Source organism: Lissotriton vulgaris, chromosome 2_1 (genome assembly GCF_964263255.1).
Source record: "Lissotriton vulgaris chromosome 2_1, aLisVul1.2, whole genome shotgun sequence".
In the NCBI taxonomy this organism is placed as follows: domain Eukaryota; kingdom Metazoa; phylum Chordata; class Amphibia; order Caudata; family Salamandridae; genus Lissotriton; species Lissotriton vulgaris.
The window spans coordinates 1,839,299,293-1,839,315,671 of record NC_141687.1 but is presented as its reverse complement, the minus strand read 5'-3'; the positions used below and the strand labels follow the sequence as shown (position 1 = coordinate 1,839,315,671).

General features: G+C 45.7%; 1 protein-coding gene across 1 annotated transcript in view; it reads left to right on the top strand.

Annotated features, from left to right (window-relative positions):
* Positions 1–762, top strand: part of SNAPC5 (small nuclear RNA activating complex polypeptide 5) — an 82,584-nt gene extending 81,822 nt beyond the window's left edge. Inside the window, exon 3 of the mRNA XM_086957994.1 lies at positions 50–762. Coding sequence (XP_086814120.1) covers positions 50–166 — 117 coding nt within the window. The 3' untranslated portion in view covers positions 167–762. The remainder of the gene's footprint in view (positions 1–49) is intronic.
* The last annotated feature ends 15,617 nt before the right edge of the window (positions 763–16,379 follow it).

Here is a 16,379-nt window from a genome sequence, read left to right as displayed (position 1 = left end):
GGACTACTGATACTGATGTTCTGCTATTTTATTTTTTTTGTTGTTGCAGACAACGGTTCAGGTGGACAACGAGGCTGTGATCAATCAGACAGAATTGCAGTTGAGCACGCTAGGTCTCCGCCAAAGTGAGGAGGAGGAAATGGAAGAGGAAGAGTCTGATTCTTAAATGGACAAATGATCATTATTAGGAACTTATTCATTCTTCCTAAAGAATGAGTGACATGTTAAATTATTTTTCACAGAGTGGCTTTTGGGATGGGGTGAGTCCTAATGAAATGCAAATAACCATGGTATAATTTGAGTGCCGCGGGGATCCGACTTCAGAACTGGATCAAGGTCAAGTGTGCACTGCCTACATGCGTGCAGGAAAGAAATCCAGGCAGTATTATACATCATGGTCGTATTTGCTGATCTGCTTTGCACATATGCTTTGATGGTCTACAGCTGCAGTTTATGGAAAAATACTACCTTTTCATAGTCACTGGCAGTAATGCAACTCCGCTGCATATTTCAAACCAAAGTTAGTGGTGCAGTTTTTAATTGCTTATCCAAGAATGCAATAATGTTTCAACTTCACATGACCACATAATCGAGGTCTTTTGGTTAAGGTTACCAGATGGCTCCATGTCTCTGAGACACCACTTTTCCATTCCTGGACTTTGCTATTACAAATAATTGCTTTTCGGGAGTTGTAGTCTTGGTTCATTTTATTGATCCAATTGGAATAACACACCTAATAACAATGTGTATACTTCCATTTAAGCTGTACCCGAATCTTGCCTCTGTTTTAAACATCATCCTGTCTTTTGCTGTTTTACATTACATCCTTATAAGCTTCCCATTCAACACGACAAAGATTGGGGCTTTGACAATATAATCTATTATCCTACTTTTGAGCATCTACCCCCCCATGACTGATGGAGAGGAACCCTTGCCACACTTCCTTAATACTGAGTTGTTCGACCAGTTATACGATGCATTACATTGTGCAATCCAAGCAATCTTTACCATTCTGTGATCCCTTACAATCAAGGGTAAGTTTCATGCTTATTGATGTCATCCAATACTTCCTAACAAAACTGTCCATATACTTTCGTAATGGAAAAGCATGAAACATTTTCCGCTTTTCCGTATGTTTATATATTTATTTACATAACGCTTCCTGCCCCCAAGAGAGTGTTCGCATACCCAACAATGAACCTGCAGGGGGTTCCAGGTTAAATTACAAATTGGGATGTAAACATTAATTGAGGGAGAGGCATAAGAAAAAGCTCTTTTGACATGAATGATGACGTTATGAAGATGAGTGAATTGATTTGAGTATGAGGCTGCGTGAGGAATCGTGTAAAGTGATGTGCTATTGCATGTTTCCTGGTAGAGTCTTTCATGCTGAGGTAGCCACTCCAGAGGAAGGTTGTTTGCAGGCAGAGTAGGATTTGAACTTTGGTACTTCTAACAGAAATCGGTGTTTAATTCTCACTGTTTGAGCCTCTTCATTGGGTGAGACATTCTGTAAGGTAAGGTGTTTTTTTTTTGTAGATGGCCTTTTGGGCCGGGCTTTATAGTTTGAATTGCACTTCTGCTGTAATCAGGAGCCTCTGTAAGACCCAGAGAATGGGAGTCATTTAACTGAACCTTTTGGTTTAGTGAGATGGCCTAACTGCTGAGTGTAGGACCACTTTAAAACCAATTCAATGGACAATGGAAGCTCCAGCCAGGGTAATGTCCCCAAACTATAGTCTGGAAAGGACTAGCAAGTGGACTACTGTTCCTAGGTGCTCAGTTGAGATGAGGTGCCATACTTTCTTCAAAGTATGAAAGTGGAAGTTGGACATTTTGGGTGCTTTATGTGTGGGATAAACGCGAGAGCAGAGTTGGTTGTCATTCGTAAGATGGTTAGGGCGAGAATCCTCTTGGGTTAAGCACATGTAGAATGTATGTAAATGACTTGTCTGAATGGAGCTTAATACTTACAATTGCCAACCAATGTTCTGACCAAAGTTTAGCATTCTGGCCAGGCTCCCATTGAACCATTGTTTCTGTTCAGTGGGGCACTTACTGATGCCCTTTTGGCTCCTTAGCCATGCCCTCTGCAGAGCTACATATCAGTAGGCAGGTTGCCCATCTCCATCCCCCTGTCTTTAGTGTTCCAGTCTTCCTACCTTTCTAACTCCACAACCCACTCCAGAGGGTTCAAGCGTCCACTAGCAGGGTCAATTTGAATGCTCAATTCCCGTCCTCCAGCAGCCGCAAAATCTCTTTAGTGTGTATTTGCTGGCACACAGACACTCCGACGTAGGCAAGATGCAATATTTCCTTCAGAGTTGGCAGGCTATCACAAGTGGGTCCTTCAAATTGTCTGCCGGGCCAATGCAAATCCCTTCTACCCCACTGCACCTTCCACTGCCTTCAGGGTGGATGATGAAGGATCCGTTTGTCTTACGGAGGAAGTGCAGGCCATTTTGGCCACAGGGGTCATATAGCGGGTGCTGGCATCATAAGGAGGACCTGGTTGTTACTGCTGCTACTTCCATGTGCCGAAGGACTGAAGCCTTAGCTGATTTTGGATCATCCCCCTCTCAAGGCCTTCCTGCCTAAAGACAAATTCCATACACTCTTGCTAGCCCTGGTCATGTCTGCACTGGACCTCAGAAACTGGATTGTGGCGTTTGACCTGCAGCACAATTCTTTTCACATCACCATCTTGAATACTCACCGGTGCTACCTGCGATTCACGGTGAGCAGGGAGCATTTTCATTTCGCAGTGTTCCCCTTTGTCTCACCAGGGCCCTTCGGGTGTTCACGATAGTGAAAGTGGTGGTCTCTGCACATTTATGGAGGTCAGAAGTACCAGTCTTCCCCTACCTCAACAACTAGTAGTTCAAGGCGAACATAAGATTGTTGGAGTTCACTATCCATAAGCCAAAGTCGCTCCGGACTTCTTCACACACTTCCTTTCATCACAGCCATTCTGGATTTGATATGTTTTGTGCCTTGCTGCCTGTAACAGAGAGTTGAGGACAATAGGGCTATGATTCTGCATCTGTCCTGTATCTCAGTGTGGATGACTCTGAGGCTGCTGGGATTGTTGGCGTCTGGCATTCTGCTGTTGACGCATAGCAGATGGCACAAACGCCCTGAGACCTTAAATCCCAATGGGCACAAAGCCAGGGAAATATGGCAGATCATATTCCTATTTCTGAGGAGACTACAAAAGATCTGCAATGGTGGCTGCTGGACAGCGATTGGGTCAGTGGCAGGGCCCTCTTTTTACTCAACACGGAGCAGACAGTGGCCACGGATGCATCGCTGCTGGGTTGGAGAGGCAATCTGGGAGAGACTGTCTGGAAGAGGTGAAGATCGCAGGCCTCTGGTCTCTGGTGGAGACTTGACCTCACATCAACTTATTGGAGTGAGTTGATTTGCTTGGCGTTGAAGGCCTTCCTGCCCACCATCAAAGGAAGGCTAATGGAGGTGCTCACGGACATAATCACTGCAATGTAGAACTGCCAAATGTAGGACGGGTGGAGTCCTGAACACTGTGCCAACAGGACTTGCACCTCTTGAAGTGGCTGGACCATCAAGGGATTTGTCTAGTGCTGAGCCATCTGGTGGGATCTTTAAAAACCAGGGTAGACCAACTCAGCCACAGGAGCCTAGCACATCATGAATGACTATTGCATTGGAGGTGGCACAGGCCGTTTTTCAGCAATGTAAAGGCTAGATCTTTTGGTCACCACTGAGAAAGCACTATGTTAGCACTTCTGCACACGGTAGTTTCCCAGGCAGATCTCTCTCCTCAGAAACACCTTTTTATTTTAGAGTGGCGCTCAGGATTTCTGTCTTTTTGCCACTGCCTCTTGTGTCCTGGGTTCTGGAATAGATCCAGAATGGCTGAGCTCAAGTCATCCTAGTGGCACCAGATTGGGCCAGTAGAGTCTGGTACTCGGAACTCTTATTCATTAGCATATGTACTCCGATCAAGCTGCCCCTTCAAGAGGATCTTTTGTTGCAGGGCATGGTGTGGCACCTGGGTCTGCACATTTGGCATCTCTATGCTTGGAGATTGAGGAGTGACAGTTGACCTCCTTCGACCTGCATACTGAGGTTGTTGATGTGTTCTTAGCAGTAAGGAATCCCTCCACAAAATCAGTGAACGCCAGCTGTTTGGATTGGTGCTGCACCCGATAAATTGACCCTTTACAGGCAAAGTAGTCTGACGTTTTGCTGTTTGTTCTGTCCCGATCCCTGCAAGGATTTGCCTTGGGCACTGTTAACCCCTTCCACACTCATGACGAGCTGGGCTCGTCATGGTGTAGCCTCCTCGCACACTGATGACGAGCCCAGCTCGTCATGAAACAATGTAAATCTGAAAAGTTCAGCACCGGGGGGGAATGGGTGCAGCGGCGATGGTGTTAAGTGTTATTTATCGGTTCTTTCAGCCTTCCTGTGGTTGCCGGATCTGCCTTTGTATTGAAATCACCAGTTGAGATCTGGTTTATGAGAGGTTTACAATGTCTGTTTCTACTGAAGCCCTTTGTGATGTCTTAGTGGGACTTGAACTCACGTACTTGATGTGCATCCCATTTGAACTGTTCCACAGTGGTCCCTTGATACTTATGACCTTGAAGACCATCTTTTTCATTGCAATAACATCAGCTAGAGGCGATCAAAGTTTTTTCTCTGTGTAAATATACCTTCCCTCATAAATTGTTTTTTTGGACCCTGGGCTTCTTTTCTTCTGAAAGTGGTTACGCCCTTTCATATCAGCCAGGCCATCACTTTTGGTGTTCTTTGCTCCCCCCTCATCTCTCTTAAGAGAAAGATGAGTTTGGATCCTAAAGAGCCTTGAGTGTCTATATCGATCAGACCAAGGAACACCTTGTGGATAACCAGCTCTTTGGAGGGTTCTCCAGAGCAAAGAATGTAAAACAGTGCAAAACTGGCACACCTCGAGATAGATTGTTCTTTTCAAAAAGAAATGCGACGCACTGCTGAAAAAACAGCCCCCATAAGGCTTGTGGGTTCATTCCACCAGGGTCAAAGCAGCTATCTGTGCATTAGGCACATGGGTGACTGTCCTGGACATCTACCAGGCAGACACATGGGCTTCAGTACACAGAACCACAAAGCTCTAATGCCGTAAAAGCCTGGTCCATTGAGAGGGGCATTTTGCCCTCTGTCATGCAGGACTTTTTGGTTTGGGCCAGTTCAGTCCCACCACCTTGAGAGGAACTGCATTGGTATCTATTCTCAAGGTGTGGAATATGTTAGAAATATCCTTCAGAAGAACAACTTACTTACCTTTTGGTCACAATATTTCTGATGGATATTCTGTCTAATCACAGATTCCTCACCGCCCTTCCCACCTCCTGTTCTGTCATCTGGACTCTTTTCCATTTTAAAAGGTCCCAGTCTAGAAATCTGCAAATTGGTCATACCAATTTTCCGATGAACTCCGCATCTGAGGGGGTGGACAGTCTAGAAAGCAATTGATGTCCGTGTTCATGTGTGGCGCTTATATGCACTTCCAATCATCACTTCCAGAGCAGAATGGCAGTGAAGAGCAGTATGAAATCACCTAGCGACGCACAAGAACTGGTCTGAAAGTTTTCCGGATCCGGTCTCACAAGGCGAGCAATCTGCGAGTATATCGAGCATTCACCAGAAACACTTTTACTGAAGGTAAGTAACTTGTTCTTCTAATGCAGAGTATTGAGACATTAATTAAATAATAACACGGCCAATACGGCCTGATACTTGAGACTAGAGAAAATGTAATTTGTAGTGTGTGTGTTGTAGAAACATTCATTCCTTCTTATATATCAGGAGCAGCAATGTAAGCTTGTCTTTGGTAACCAGGTAGACACCGCATTGGATGCAGCAGGTCAAGCTTTCTTTGTATGCAGAATGAATGCTCTCGTGGGCACATCATTGCACACTTTACACATAGTAGTGCGCTGTTGTCCACAGTTTTGTAATTATTGCACTCAAAGTCATTAAGTCCAAATTCTGCCATGCAGCAGTGGATGATCTTAGAACAAGCCACTGCATGTGTTTTTTTGCAGATATTTAAACTGAATTAAGTGTGAGATAACAGAAACGAGATTGTTCTACAGTGTGAAAAAAGGGAGACTGTAGGTGAAACAACTTGGTTTCAAACGTTGGTGAATAATCTAGATAATACCTCAAAATAAAGACATACGGCGTGGTAAGATTCCTTGAATTCGTTATTTTGACAAGAAATTAATCATAGGGAAGAAAGTTTGCAGGAGACAGACGTAAATGCAAACTTACAAGGCTTTCTAGTTTGCAGAGTACATGGAAGGCCTTATTAGGAGAATCCGGAGTATGAGATACCAGTTCTAAGGTATACACTAGGATTGCAAAGGTCTTTTATGCTATTGATGAAATTGCAATGTTTTATGGTTTGTGCATTTAGGCCACCCAGGTATGTATTGATACCTGACTTGCACATCTCCAGTTTCAGTAGTATTTTTAGTCCCATGAAAATGATGCATCTTGGAGGAAATTATTTATTTTCTCATTTTGGTAAGCAGTGCATGGTGCTGTTATCTAGACAAGCCTTAGTGAAGCTCAATGTAGTGTTGGCGTGAAGCACTTATAAATAGTCTTCAGGAGCCCTAGCCAGAATGAATGTATCACCTTATAGTTCCACATTGTGTATAGTAAATCACCTAACACGTTTTGGCAATGACAACACTTGTTGAAGGTAGCAGTACTAATTTGTGTACTCTTGAGACTGTAATGAAATACAGTATTTAATAGAGCACACAGCTACTCAACCTGGAGTGTCCTGGCACATAGATAGAGGAGAGAAAATGAGAGGCAGAAGCCAATGTTTTTAGATTCTTTCTAAAAGAAAGTAGGTTTGTGTCAAGCCTCAGGAACTCCGGCAAGCTGTTTCATAGTTTAGCACCCAGAAAACCGAAAGATCTACCGCCAGTACGAGCAAAGCGAGTTTTTGGCACAATGGACAGATTGGCGTTAGAATGCAAGTGTCTGGATGTTGTGAAAGGTTTTATAAAAGATGGTCATAGCTTTAAAGTCAATCTGCTCTTTAATACAGAGCCAGTGTTGTGATTTTAATGCCAAAGCATGCACCAGAAAGATATTGGATCTGAGAACGCATCGACAATGTTTTGTCTATGATTATTCCCAGGTTTTTTACTTTCTCTTTATCAGCGGACGGGTTGGCGGATCCTTGGGCCACCAGCCCTCCAATCGGGTTATTCTAGCTTTCCGAAGAAAACCACTTACGTTTTATCCAGTACAGTATATCCTGTAGAGTTTTAGAAGTCTAGTTTGTGCCAAGATGGACGATTCTTTTGATACTCATGCTGAGCACCATATCTGGACGCATTGGTCAGAAGGGGGAACTGATTTCAGTTATTGTTACAGTTTTTTGTATTGTTTTATGATGTTGAGATAGGCGTAGTTGAGTTATTGAGGCTTTAATTTTTTTAATTGGGAAGTAGGGAGAGTGTAATTTTTCTGTACTGTGCTCTTTTGTCTACGTTTCAAGCCTCAGGGCATGGACAATATCTAGTAGGATACATTGCAGTGGAAATTGTGCTGCTAGTATTTGTGATGATGGTGTGAGCAGGTATCACAAATTTATTGACCACAAAGGTGTTCTCCCGGAGTTGGATAGAAGTCATAGTCCTCATTTTACTAACACGCTGTTTGGTAGTTATTGTTTGTCAAAGTTTACACTGCCAAGTTCTTTCCTGAGCCCCAGATTGTGGAATGAAATTCATGATTCTTTTTTTTTTTTTTTCTCTCCAATTAAATTTGGAAATTATCTTGTCAATGAATTAGAAGGAAATGTTGATTGTTGTGACCATCTTAATTGTTTCCATTATACACAACCAGAAAGTTATTGGGAGTTCAGAAGTCTAAATGTGGTGAATGTTAGATTTGATGATCCCAAGATATTTAGAATCAATCATTTTTATTGTGTGGTATCCTGAAAGTGCATACACATCTTGGCTGCCTACACCAGTGTGCCGGCAGAGCGTAAAATGAGCAAGGAGACACAGCGTTCCGGTCTACATCCTGGAGGGCGACCCCGCAATAAATTCAAGCATGACAAATGGCGTAGCACACATACCAATGTATACCACTTTTAAGTAACCAAGAAAACAATTAAATAACCCACCCCACCACCCACTCTCCGCATCAGTTCCAGTAGGTCCATCCATACCCTCAAGCTAACCGCTTATAACATTAGCACTTTACCCTTTATCCCGATTCTTGGATGATCCCGGTGGTTCCAGTGGAACGAGCTGCAAAACTTGCAAATATTTAGGACAGGTCACTTCCCTCATCTCCTTGGTGAGGATCTGCAAGAAAGGGGCCCATAGCTTCGCAAATTCGCTGCCCTTCCCTTCAACACTGAGCGATAGTCACTCCATAGCCAAGAGCTGCCAAAGACGATGGATCCAGTCCATTGGTTCAGGCAATGTCGAAGATCCCCAGCGCGCTAAAATAACCTTTCAGCGCAGCAAGTAATGCCATCGCGATCTGCCTGCCTCTCAAGGATTTCAGTGGAAAGGACCTATGGTGGGGGAGACCCAGCAATGTATATTCAGGGGCTCAGGGTAGTTTAACTTGAAATGCAGCGTCAATGTCATCAATAACCGCTGCCCGGTAGCGCACTAATTTTGGGCAGTGCCAGAGTAGATGACTTAGAGTACCCGATAAGCCACACCCCCGCCAGCAGAGGTCTGTCTTTGATTTATCCCAGCAATGAACGCTCTCCGGTGTGTAATACCAATATGTTACCACCTTATAGGCGGATTTCGTCCCTGTTGTGTTATACGCTCGGTATAGAATATGCTCCCACTCCTTAAACGATAAGGGCCTCCCCAGCTTTGTCTCCCACCGCACTTGCTCTTTCGTATGGTGCCCCTTAGGGCGTGTTGTAATCATAGCATACAATTCAGATATGAGTTTACGATCCTATTTTTTGCATAGCAGCCATTTTTCAAAGGGAGTCAAAGGCTGGGACATTTTGGCAAAGTTCGCAGTTTGTGTAACCCAGTGAGCGACTTGTTGGTAGTAGCATGCATCTGAGGCCGGTAAATCCTAGTCCTTACATAGTTGCATAAAGGGGATTAACCCTTGGGTATCAAAAAGGGAGCCCACCCTCTTGCAACCCTCCACCCTCCAACGATGGAAAACAGGAGACGCCTGCCCAGCCCGGAAGTCGGGGTTATCTACGATCGGGTACATGGGAGAGGGATATGTGGTCCAGCCCTTTACCACTGCCAGCCTATCCCAAACCTTGAGGGTTGGGGCGGTAACCAGCGACTAGTATAGCCCCCATGCTCTGTTTGCGCGGGAACCACAGCTCCCGCCAAATATTCGCTCCAGCCACAGACTGGTCTATGAAGTTCCACTGTTTACTAAATAGGGGCCTGTTCCATTCTACCAGGTAGCGTAGGTACGCTGCTTAATAATAGGTTCCCATGAGTGGAAGGCCTACCCCACCCTGTGTTTTCGCAGAAGAGATGAGTGGAAGCTAGAGGCGCAGCTTCTTACCCTCCCATACAAACTTGTTAAGCAGCGCTTGCAGTTTCTTGATTGGGCCCGGCGGAGGGGATAAAGGCAGCATTTGGAAAATATAAAGGATGCGAGGAAGCACTGTCTTTTTAAGCGCCGCTATTCTCCCAAACCAAGCCAACTTAACATGTGTCCAGGCATCCAGCCCCTTGGCCGTGTGACCCAACAATAAGGAGTAATTTAAGGCGGCCGTTTTCGCAATGGTCAAGGTATGCCGTAGGCACAGGTAGCTGATGTCGGTGGGGGCCCAGTGGAAGGCGAAGTCTTGTTGTAAGTCCAGCACCTCACTTGTAGGAACCGAGATGTTGAGGATCTGCGACTTAGCGAAAATTGACCTTGAACCCTGCAATGTTTCCAATCTGCGACTTAGCGAAAATTGACCTTGAACCCTGCAATGTTTCCAAAGTCGGTAAGTTCTTTGGTCAAAGACTGTAGAGTTAACCGGGGCTGTGAAAGTGAAAGTATAACATCGTCAGCGTTCATGCTGATTTTATGCACGTCTGCTCCAAATTTGAGACCTACAATGTCCGCACTGAGGCCTTAGGGGAAGCGTATAGGCAGCGGGCCCAGCAGATAAAGTTTTCTCCGAATCCATACTTAAGCAGCGTTGCAAACAGATTTCCTCAATCCACACTATCAAAAGCCTTCTCCCCGTCTATTGAAAGCAAGAAGGCCTGCGTTTGCGAGTGGTGCACAAGGTCGATGAGGTGCAGCAGTCCCTTAGTATTGTCTCCCCGCCCCCCCTGCCTAGTAGGAATATAACCCGCCTACAATGTCGGCCATAAGGGGGTTAAGGAGCGACGCTAAGATGCCCGCGAATAACTTTGCGTCGATGTTAAGTGGTGAAATGGACCGGTATGACCCACAATCACTGGAATCCTTACCTGCCTTCAGGATAACAGAACCCGATGCCTCCGCCATCGTAGGCGTCACCTCCCCAGAGTCAAGGAAAGAGTTGAAAAGCCGCATTAAAAAGGGAGCCATTTCCACACAAAATGTTTTGTAGAAAACGGCCGGGTAGCCATCCGGCCCTGGTGATTTAGCTAACTTGAACCTTGAGATAACCTGGATTCTCCCATTCGCAATTTCGGCTATCAGCCGTCTGCTTGTGTATGGGAGAAATACTGCAGGAGTCCAAGTACGTGTCAGAGTCATGCAAAGGGGCATCCCTATCCGCATAAAGGCGTTGCTAAAAGTTGCGAAAGGATTCAATAATGCGGTCATCAGTGGTGTGTTCCGTCCCATCGCGATCCCGAATAGATTGAATGGCAGACATCTGAGTTTTTGCCCGCAGTCTATGAGCCAGCAATTTCCCACATTTATCACCACGGAGATAAAATTTGTGTCTCAATCTCAGAAGAGCGTGCTCCGCCCTATCTAGGTCCAAGTGCTTCAGCATCCGTCTCTGGTTTTTCAAGTCCAGCCACACCCTTGGCGCTCCTGTCTGTTTATGCACTGCCTCTAGTTCTCCCACCTCCTGTTCCGACTTAGCACGCTTCTCCCTACGCAGAGCCGCAAAGGGTGCTGCAAATTCACCCCATGTTACCAACTTCAAAGCCTCCAACACCGCCGCAAGAGTAGATCCCTGATCATTATCCGCAAAGTATTGTACTATAGTATCCTGTATCAGTTTGATCACCTCTTCAGAGTGGAGGAGGGTTTCTTGGAGTCTCCAACCCGGGGGCGGGCTAAACACGGCACTGCGCCGGCAAGAGCACGGGTATGAGGGCATGGTCTGAGAGGACCCTCTTAGGAACCTATGCGGAGCCCCAAAACAAGCCCAAGAAAGTCCCATCCCTAAACCATAAAGAACAATGGAGGGAGCGGGGTAAACTGGTAAACATGGCAAAAGTTTGTCTCACTTATTAAGATCCTGGGGGTCGTGTTTGGAATGCAACCAGTCCAACAGTTAGTACCTCCTACCTCTCCAACGCCAGAAGAAAGATGGCCTCGTCACACGATTGCGATACCAAAGGTGATGATGGACTGGCGTTTGAGCAAATCAAACACCCCCCCTCCCCCCCCCCCCCAATCCCCCCCCGCCCCCCCAGTCAACTGATCTGGGTTTAATCCATCATCATTCTTTAGCTCACTCCACCACCCCAGTTCAGACATGGCCATATGCAAATCAGTCTGACCCTGTGCCTCATGGGAACATTCCAGCCCGAACTGCCAAGCCATGTCTTCCCTGGACCGGAAACAAGCATTCTGGGACCGGTTTCGGGTTCATAACCCTCATCAGCCAGGCTATCTTGAATCCAGTGGCAAAGTGAGCAAGGGACCCACGTCTGGGCATGCCTTGCCAACATAGGGCGAACAAAGCGATACCAAAGTGGATGATGGATGGAGCATTTGAGCAAATCAAACACTCACCCCCAGTCAACTGATCTGGGTTTAATCCATCATCATTCTTTAACTCACTCCACCACCCCAGTTCAGACATGGCCTCACACGATTGGTCACTTCCCTCCGGCGCACGCTGGAGAGCCCAGATGGATGCCATGAATCGGGTAGCTCAAGGAGACCTGGGGGAATCTGTTACTTGCGTCAGCGAAGAGAGGACTGTCTCTCTTTCCAGTTTGCTAGTGGCTGTGTCAGGTTTGGAGCTTGGTGATAGTTTCCCCACTGGTTGCCATCCAGAGGAGCGTCGTTGTCAACGAGGTTTTGGCTTGTCTTCCCCTTCCTCGGCAGGGGTCCTCTCGAGACCCAAGATGGTAAATGCCTCATCCAGAGATCTAATCTGAAGGAGTTTACCCTGAAATTTGAAGATGAGACTGAACGGGTGGTACACGAATAGGGAATGTTCTTTTCACAAAGATGATTAGTGAAAGGTTTAAATTCCCTGCGTTCAATCAAAGTGGAGGCTGCCAAGTCCTGGAAGAGCGCAGGGTGATGCCCACAAAACTGTATGGGGTTCAGATCACGTGCCCTCAGAAGAGTACGTTCTTTTATTTGGTGGGGGGGGGGGGCTTAGCCCCACGCGGGAGACCCACCCGGTGGGTCCAGTCCATTTGGATTTCCTGAGCTTCCTTATCCCCAAAAATCTGATTGAACAGGTCGCCGGCGTATGCACGAAGATCATCACCTTCCTCCTTCTAAGGGACCGCTTGGATCCGAATATTATTCTGCCTAGAGTGGGTCTCCAGATCTTCAGCGTGCACCTGTAGATCAAGATTCTGCTCCCGTAGGTGTAGCATCCCCTGTTGCAATTGGTGGAGGTCCTCTTCCCTACCAAGGTCGTGCTCCTCCAGGGTCGCCACCCGTTCACTGATGCGATCTACGTCGCGCCTAACGTCTCTCAGGTCAGCAGAGAGCTGGGAACACAATTCCTGAATGTCTTCCTTGATCGCTGAGAAGAGCTCAACCATAAAGGCCTTGGTCGCCGGTGTTTCGTCACCCTCCATGCATCCTGCCTTTGGATCAGTCTGAGGGGTCGAAGTACCCGCTTGTTTCTGGAGGAGTTCTTTTAATGATTTCTCTCTCCGGCCCCTGGCCGACGTCATGGTGAGCCTACCAGATCAGTACTGACTTCGGCGTACCTCACCACTCTGCCTGCAGGGGAGGGACAATACCCTCTGGTAGAAATGGGACTCCACAATCGGAGCCCCCCTGGGGCAGGGAGCAGCGTCTCCTCTCTTCCTCGAACGTGGGCCAAAGCCGAGGTCTATATCTCTCAGCTCGCCATCAGCCCCAGGAGCCTCCCCCACAGCTGCATTGCCCGCCAAGGCACGGTGTGATCGCTGCCCCAACAGAACCGGCCCACTACACCGACCAGGCCCTCACTGTCTCACTGCCTACCTCGGTGGGGGACCCCAGTTGCCCCATTCTCCTGAGTCGCACCACCAGCTACAGCACACGAGGCCCACTTCGCGCAGATCCCTGGGCGGAGAAGATCCCAGCCTCAGAATGGAATCCGGGGTACACAATCGGCAGAAGAACTGCCTCGGCATGCTGCGAAGCACCCACAGTTGGTTGCAGATGCTAGAAGGTGCTGACCGTCGGTCTGGGGGCTAGGGCCTGCCCATTAAAGCAGCACCATATGGCGCCAATTACTCTCCACAGTCCTGGCCTCCTTCAATGCTGTAAAACCCGCCGCCCAGGTAGACTGCTTTTCTTTGCCTATGCGCCTCCACCACAGCTAGGGCTCCACTCCTCCAACAGGCCAAACCATCGTAGGGCAGGGAGTCGTCCCCGTCGCAGCCGTACTCGCGGCAGTCTGCCAACCCACCACTCCTAGCCAAAGCCACAGAGGGGACAAGCACCAGCCCCCACCGCACACAGGTAAAGGGGGCAGTGTAAAGAAGAGGTTAGGCAATCCAGGAAAGACGATCCACAGGTACAGGTGAAATCCAATAAGGGTTTTATTCAAGTAAGTTACAGCATCTCACGGGAGCACCAACGCTCTCAGGTAATCAGACAGATTAATGCATGTTACAATAACTGTAAAGTAAAACTGAACTTAAACTGAAGGAGCATCCTCGAGAGATGCACCTTCAAACATAAACATGTTTGAAGAAACACTCTCTCGAGAGAGGATGCAGGGAATAGAACGTGCCAGGCTAAGAACACAATACCTACTGAAACCATAGCAATAATAGAAGTGGAAGAAAGACAATACCTTACATCATCTTCCCTTTTATAATAAACAAAAACACAAATCAAAGAACAGAACTAAGACATATAAAAATCCTTAAACCTTGTGGGAACAGAACAATTACGATTTGGCCTAACAGACTCAAGAACTTCGCAAGAAGTAGAAGACATTTGAGAAGACATTGGTGAAGATTGTAAAACCATACCTGAAAACGAAGTGGAAGGTAAAACAGGAGAACAAACATTGTTATGAAGATAATCAGAGGGAGTACCTAAAGGAAAATGTGAACATTCAACATCATTGGAATCAGTTTTATATACAAGAATTCTTTTAGCTTGATCATTGGAAATTTTCACAAGAGCTCTTTTACTCCACCACCCCTTTCCTTCAAGAAAAACTGACCCTTTTGAAGACTTCACAATCTGAAAAGGAGAAAAAAAATGGACATTCCTTTTTTACATTTCTTTGGATTCTTAAACAAAACCCAATCACCAACTTGAAAATCCTTCATAACAAAATGGGAAGAAGCATTGAAGTACTTCTTCTGCAAAGTTTGCTTTTTAATAACATTCTCCTTAAAAATGCTCTTGTCGTGGCAGGAAACACAAGAAGAAGTGTCTTTCCTTAAATCTTTTAACCAATTTGGACAAATCACACCATTCGGATTTCTCTTCTTTAAAAGTCTGAACGGAGAAATCCCGGTTGATGAATGTGGTGTGATTAAATAAGACCACATTTTCTTCTTCAAAAAATCTTTAACTAAGAAATTACTAGCAATAGCTGTTTGCACACCCTCTTTTAAGAATCCATTAAATCTTCCAATTAAACCATTAGCAGCAGGGGAATAAAGTGCTACCTTTAAATGCTTAATGTCATGTGCTTTACAGTATTCTTGCATAGCAAGGGAACATAAATGTGAACCATTATCTGTCACAATTTCTTTTGGATAACCCTCTGCAAGAAAAACTCTTTCCAAACATTTGATAACAGAAGAAGATGGAGAGTCACAAAAATCTATATCCACCCACTTGGAATGATAATCAATTAAAGCTATTATAAATTGATAACTGGCTGGCAATAAATCAAAAGGACCAGAAAAGTCCAGAGCAACTTTACACCATGCTTCATCTGGGACAGACACAGGATGAAGAGGCAATTTATTGATTCTCCAATGTTTGTCCGATAAGAGACAAGAATCTCATTTATCAGTAAATAAGGCAACATCCTTATCTAATGCAGGCCACCAAAAGAACTCTTTTAGCTTCCTGGAAGTGCTTCCAGTGCGTAGGTGACCCTCATGCGCACATTCCACCAATTTCATGCGTGTAGATGAAGGTGGAATGCATTGATCTCCACGCATCAAAATCCCATTTACAATCGAAAGATCTTCAGAAACCTGAGCATATGATTTAAGGGAAGCAGGTAAAGAACGTTCCCTTGGCCACCCATTAATAACCATGTTCTCCACAGCCTGTAAAACCTTGTCATCATTGTACGCCTTAAACCATAAATCTTGAGTTAAGAATGGAAAAACCTCACTAGAATCAGAAATAGATGCTACTACATATTCCACATCACTAAATTTTGTCTCTACATAATTCTCCTGAAGCGGAAGTCTTGAGAGGCAATCCGCTCTGACATTGAGACCTCCTGACGCATGACGGATTGTGAAATTAAATTCATGCAACCTAGACAGTAAACGCACGAAACGTGCTGAAGCCTTCCCAGAGTACCATTACCATTCAATAAATTGAGTAACGGTTTGTGGTCACTCAGTAACACAAAGTGCGTGCCCCAAATATAACTCTTAAATTTCTCTACAGCCCACGAACAGGCTAATGCTTCCCTCTCAATGGTCTAATAATTCCTCTCTGCAGAAGAAAGAGACCTAGAAGCAAAACCTACCGTACGTTCAAGAGAACCTGTATGTTGACACAAAACTGCACCTAAACCTAACTGGCTGGCATCAACTGAAATGGTACACATGATTCCTGGGGTAAAAGATGACAACGCTGGAGAATTTAAAATTGCTTCCTTGATTGTTGCAAACGACTTATTCACAACATCAGACCACTCAAACTTAATATTTTTCTTAAGCAGATGCCGTAAAGGTTGTACAATCTGTGAGTAACTTGAAACAAATCTAGAGTAATACTCTGTCATGCCTAGAAATGACCTCAAAGCATCTTTGTTAGCA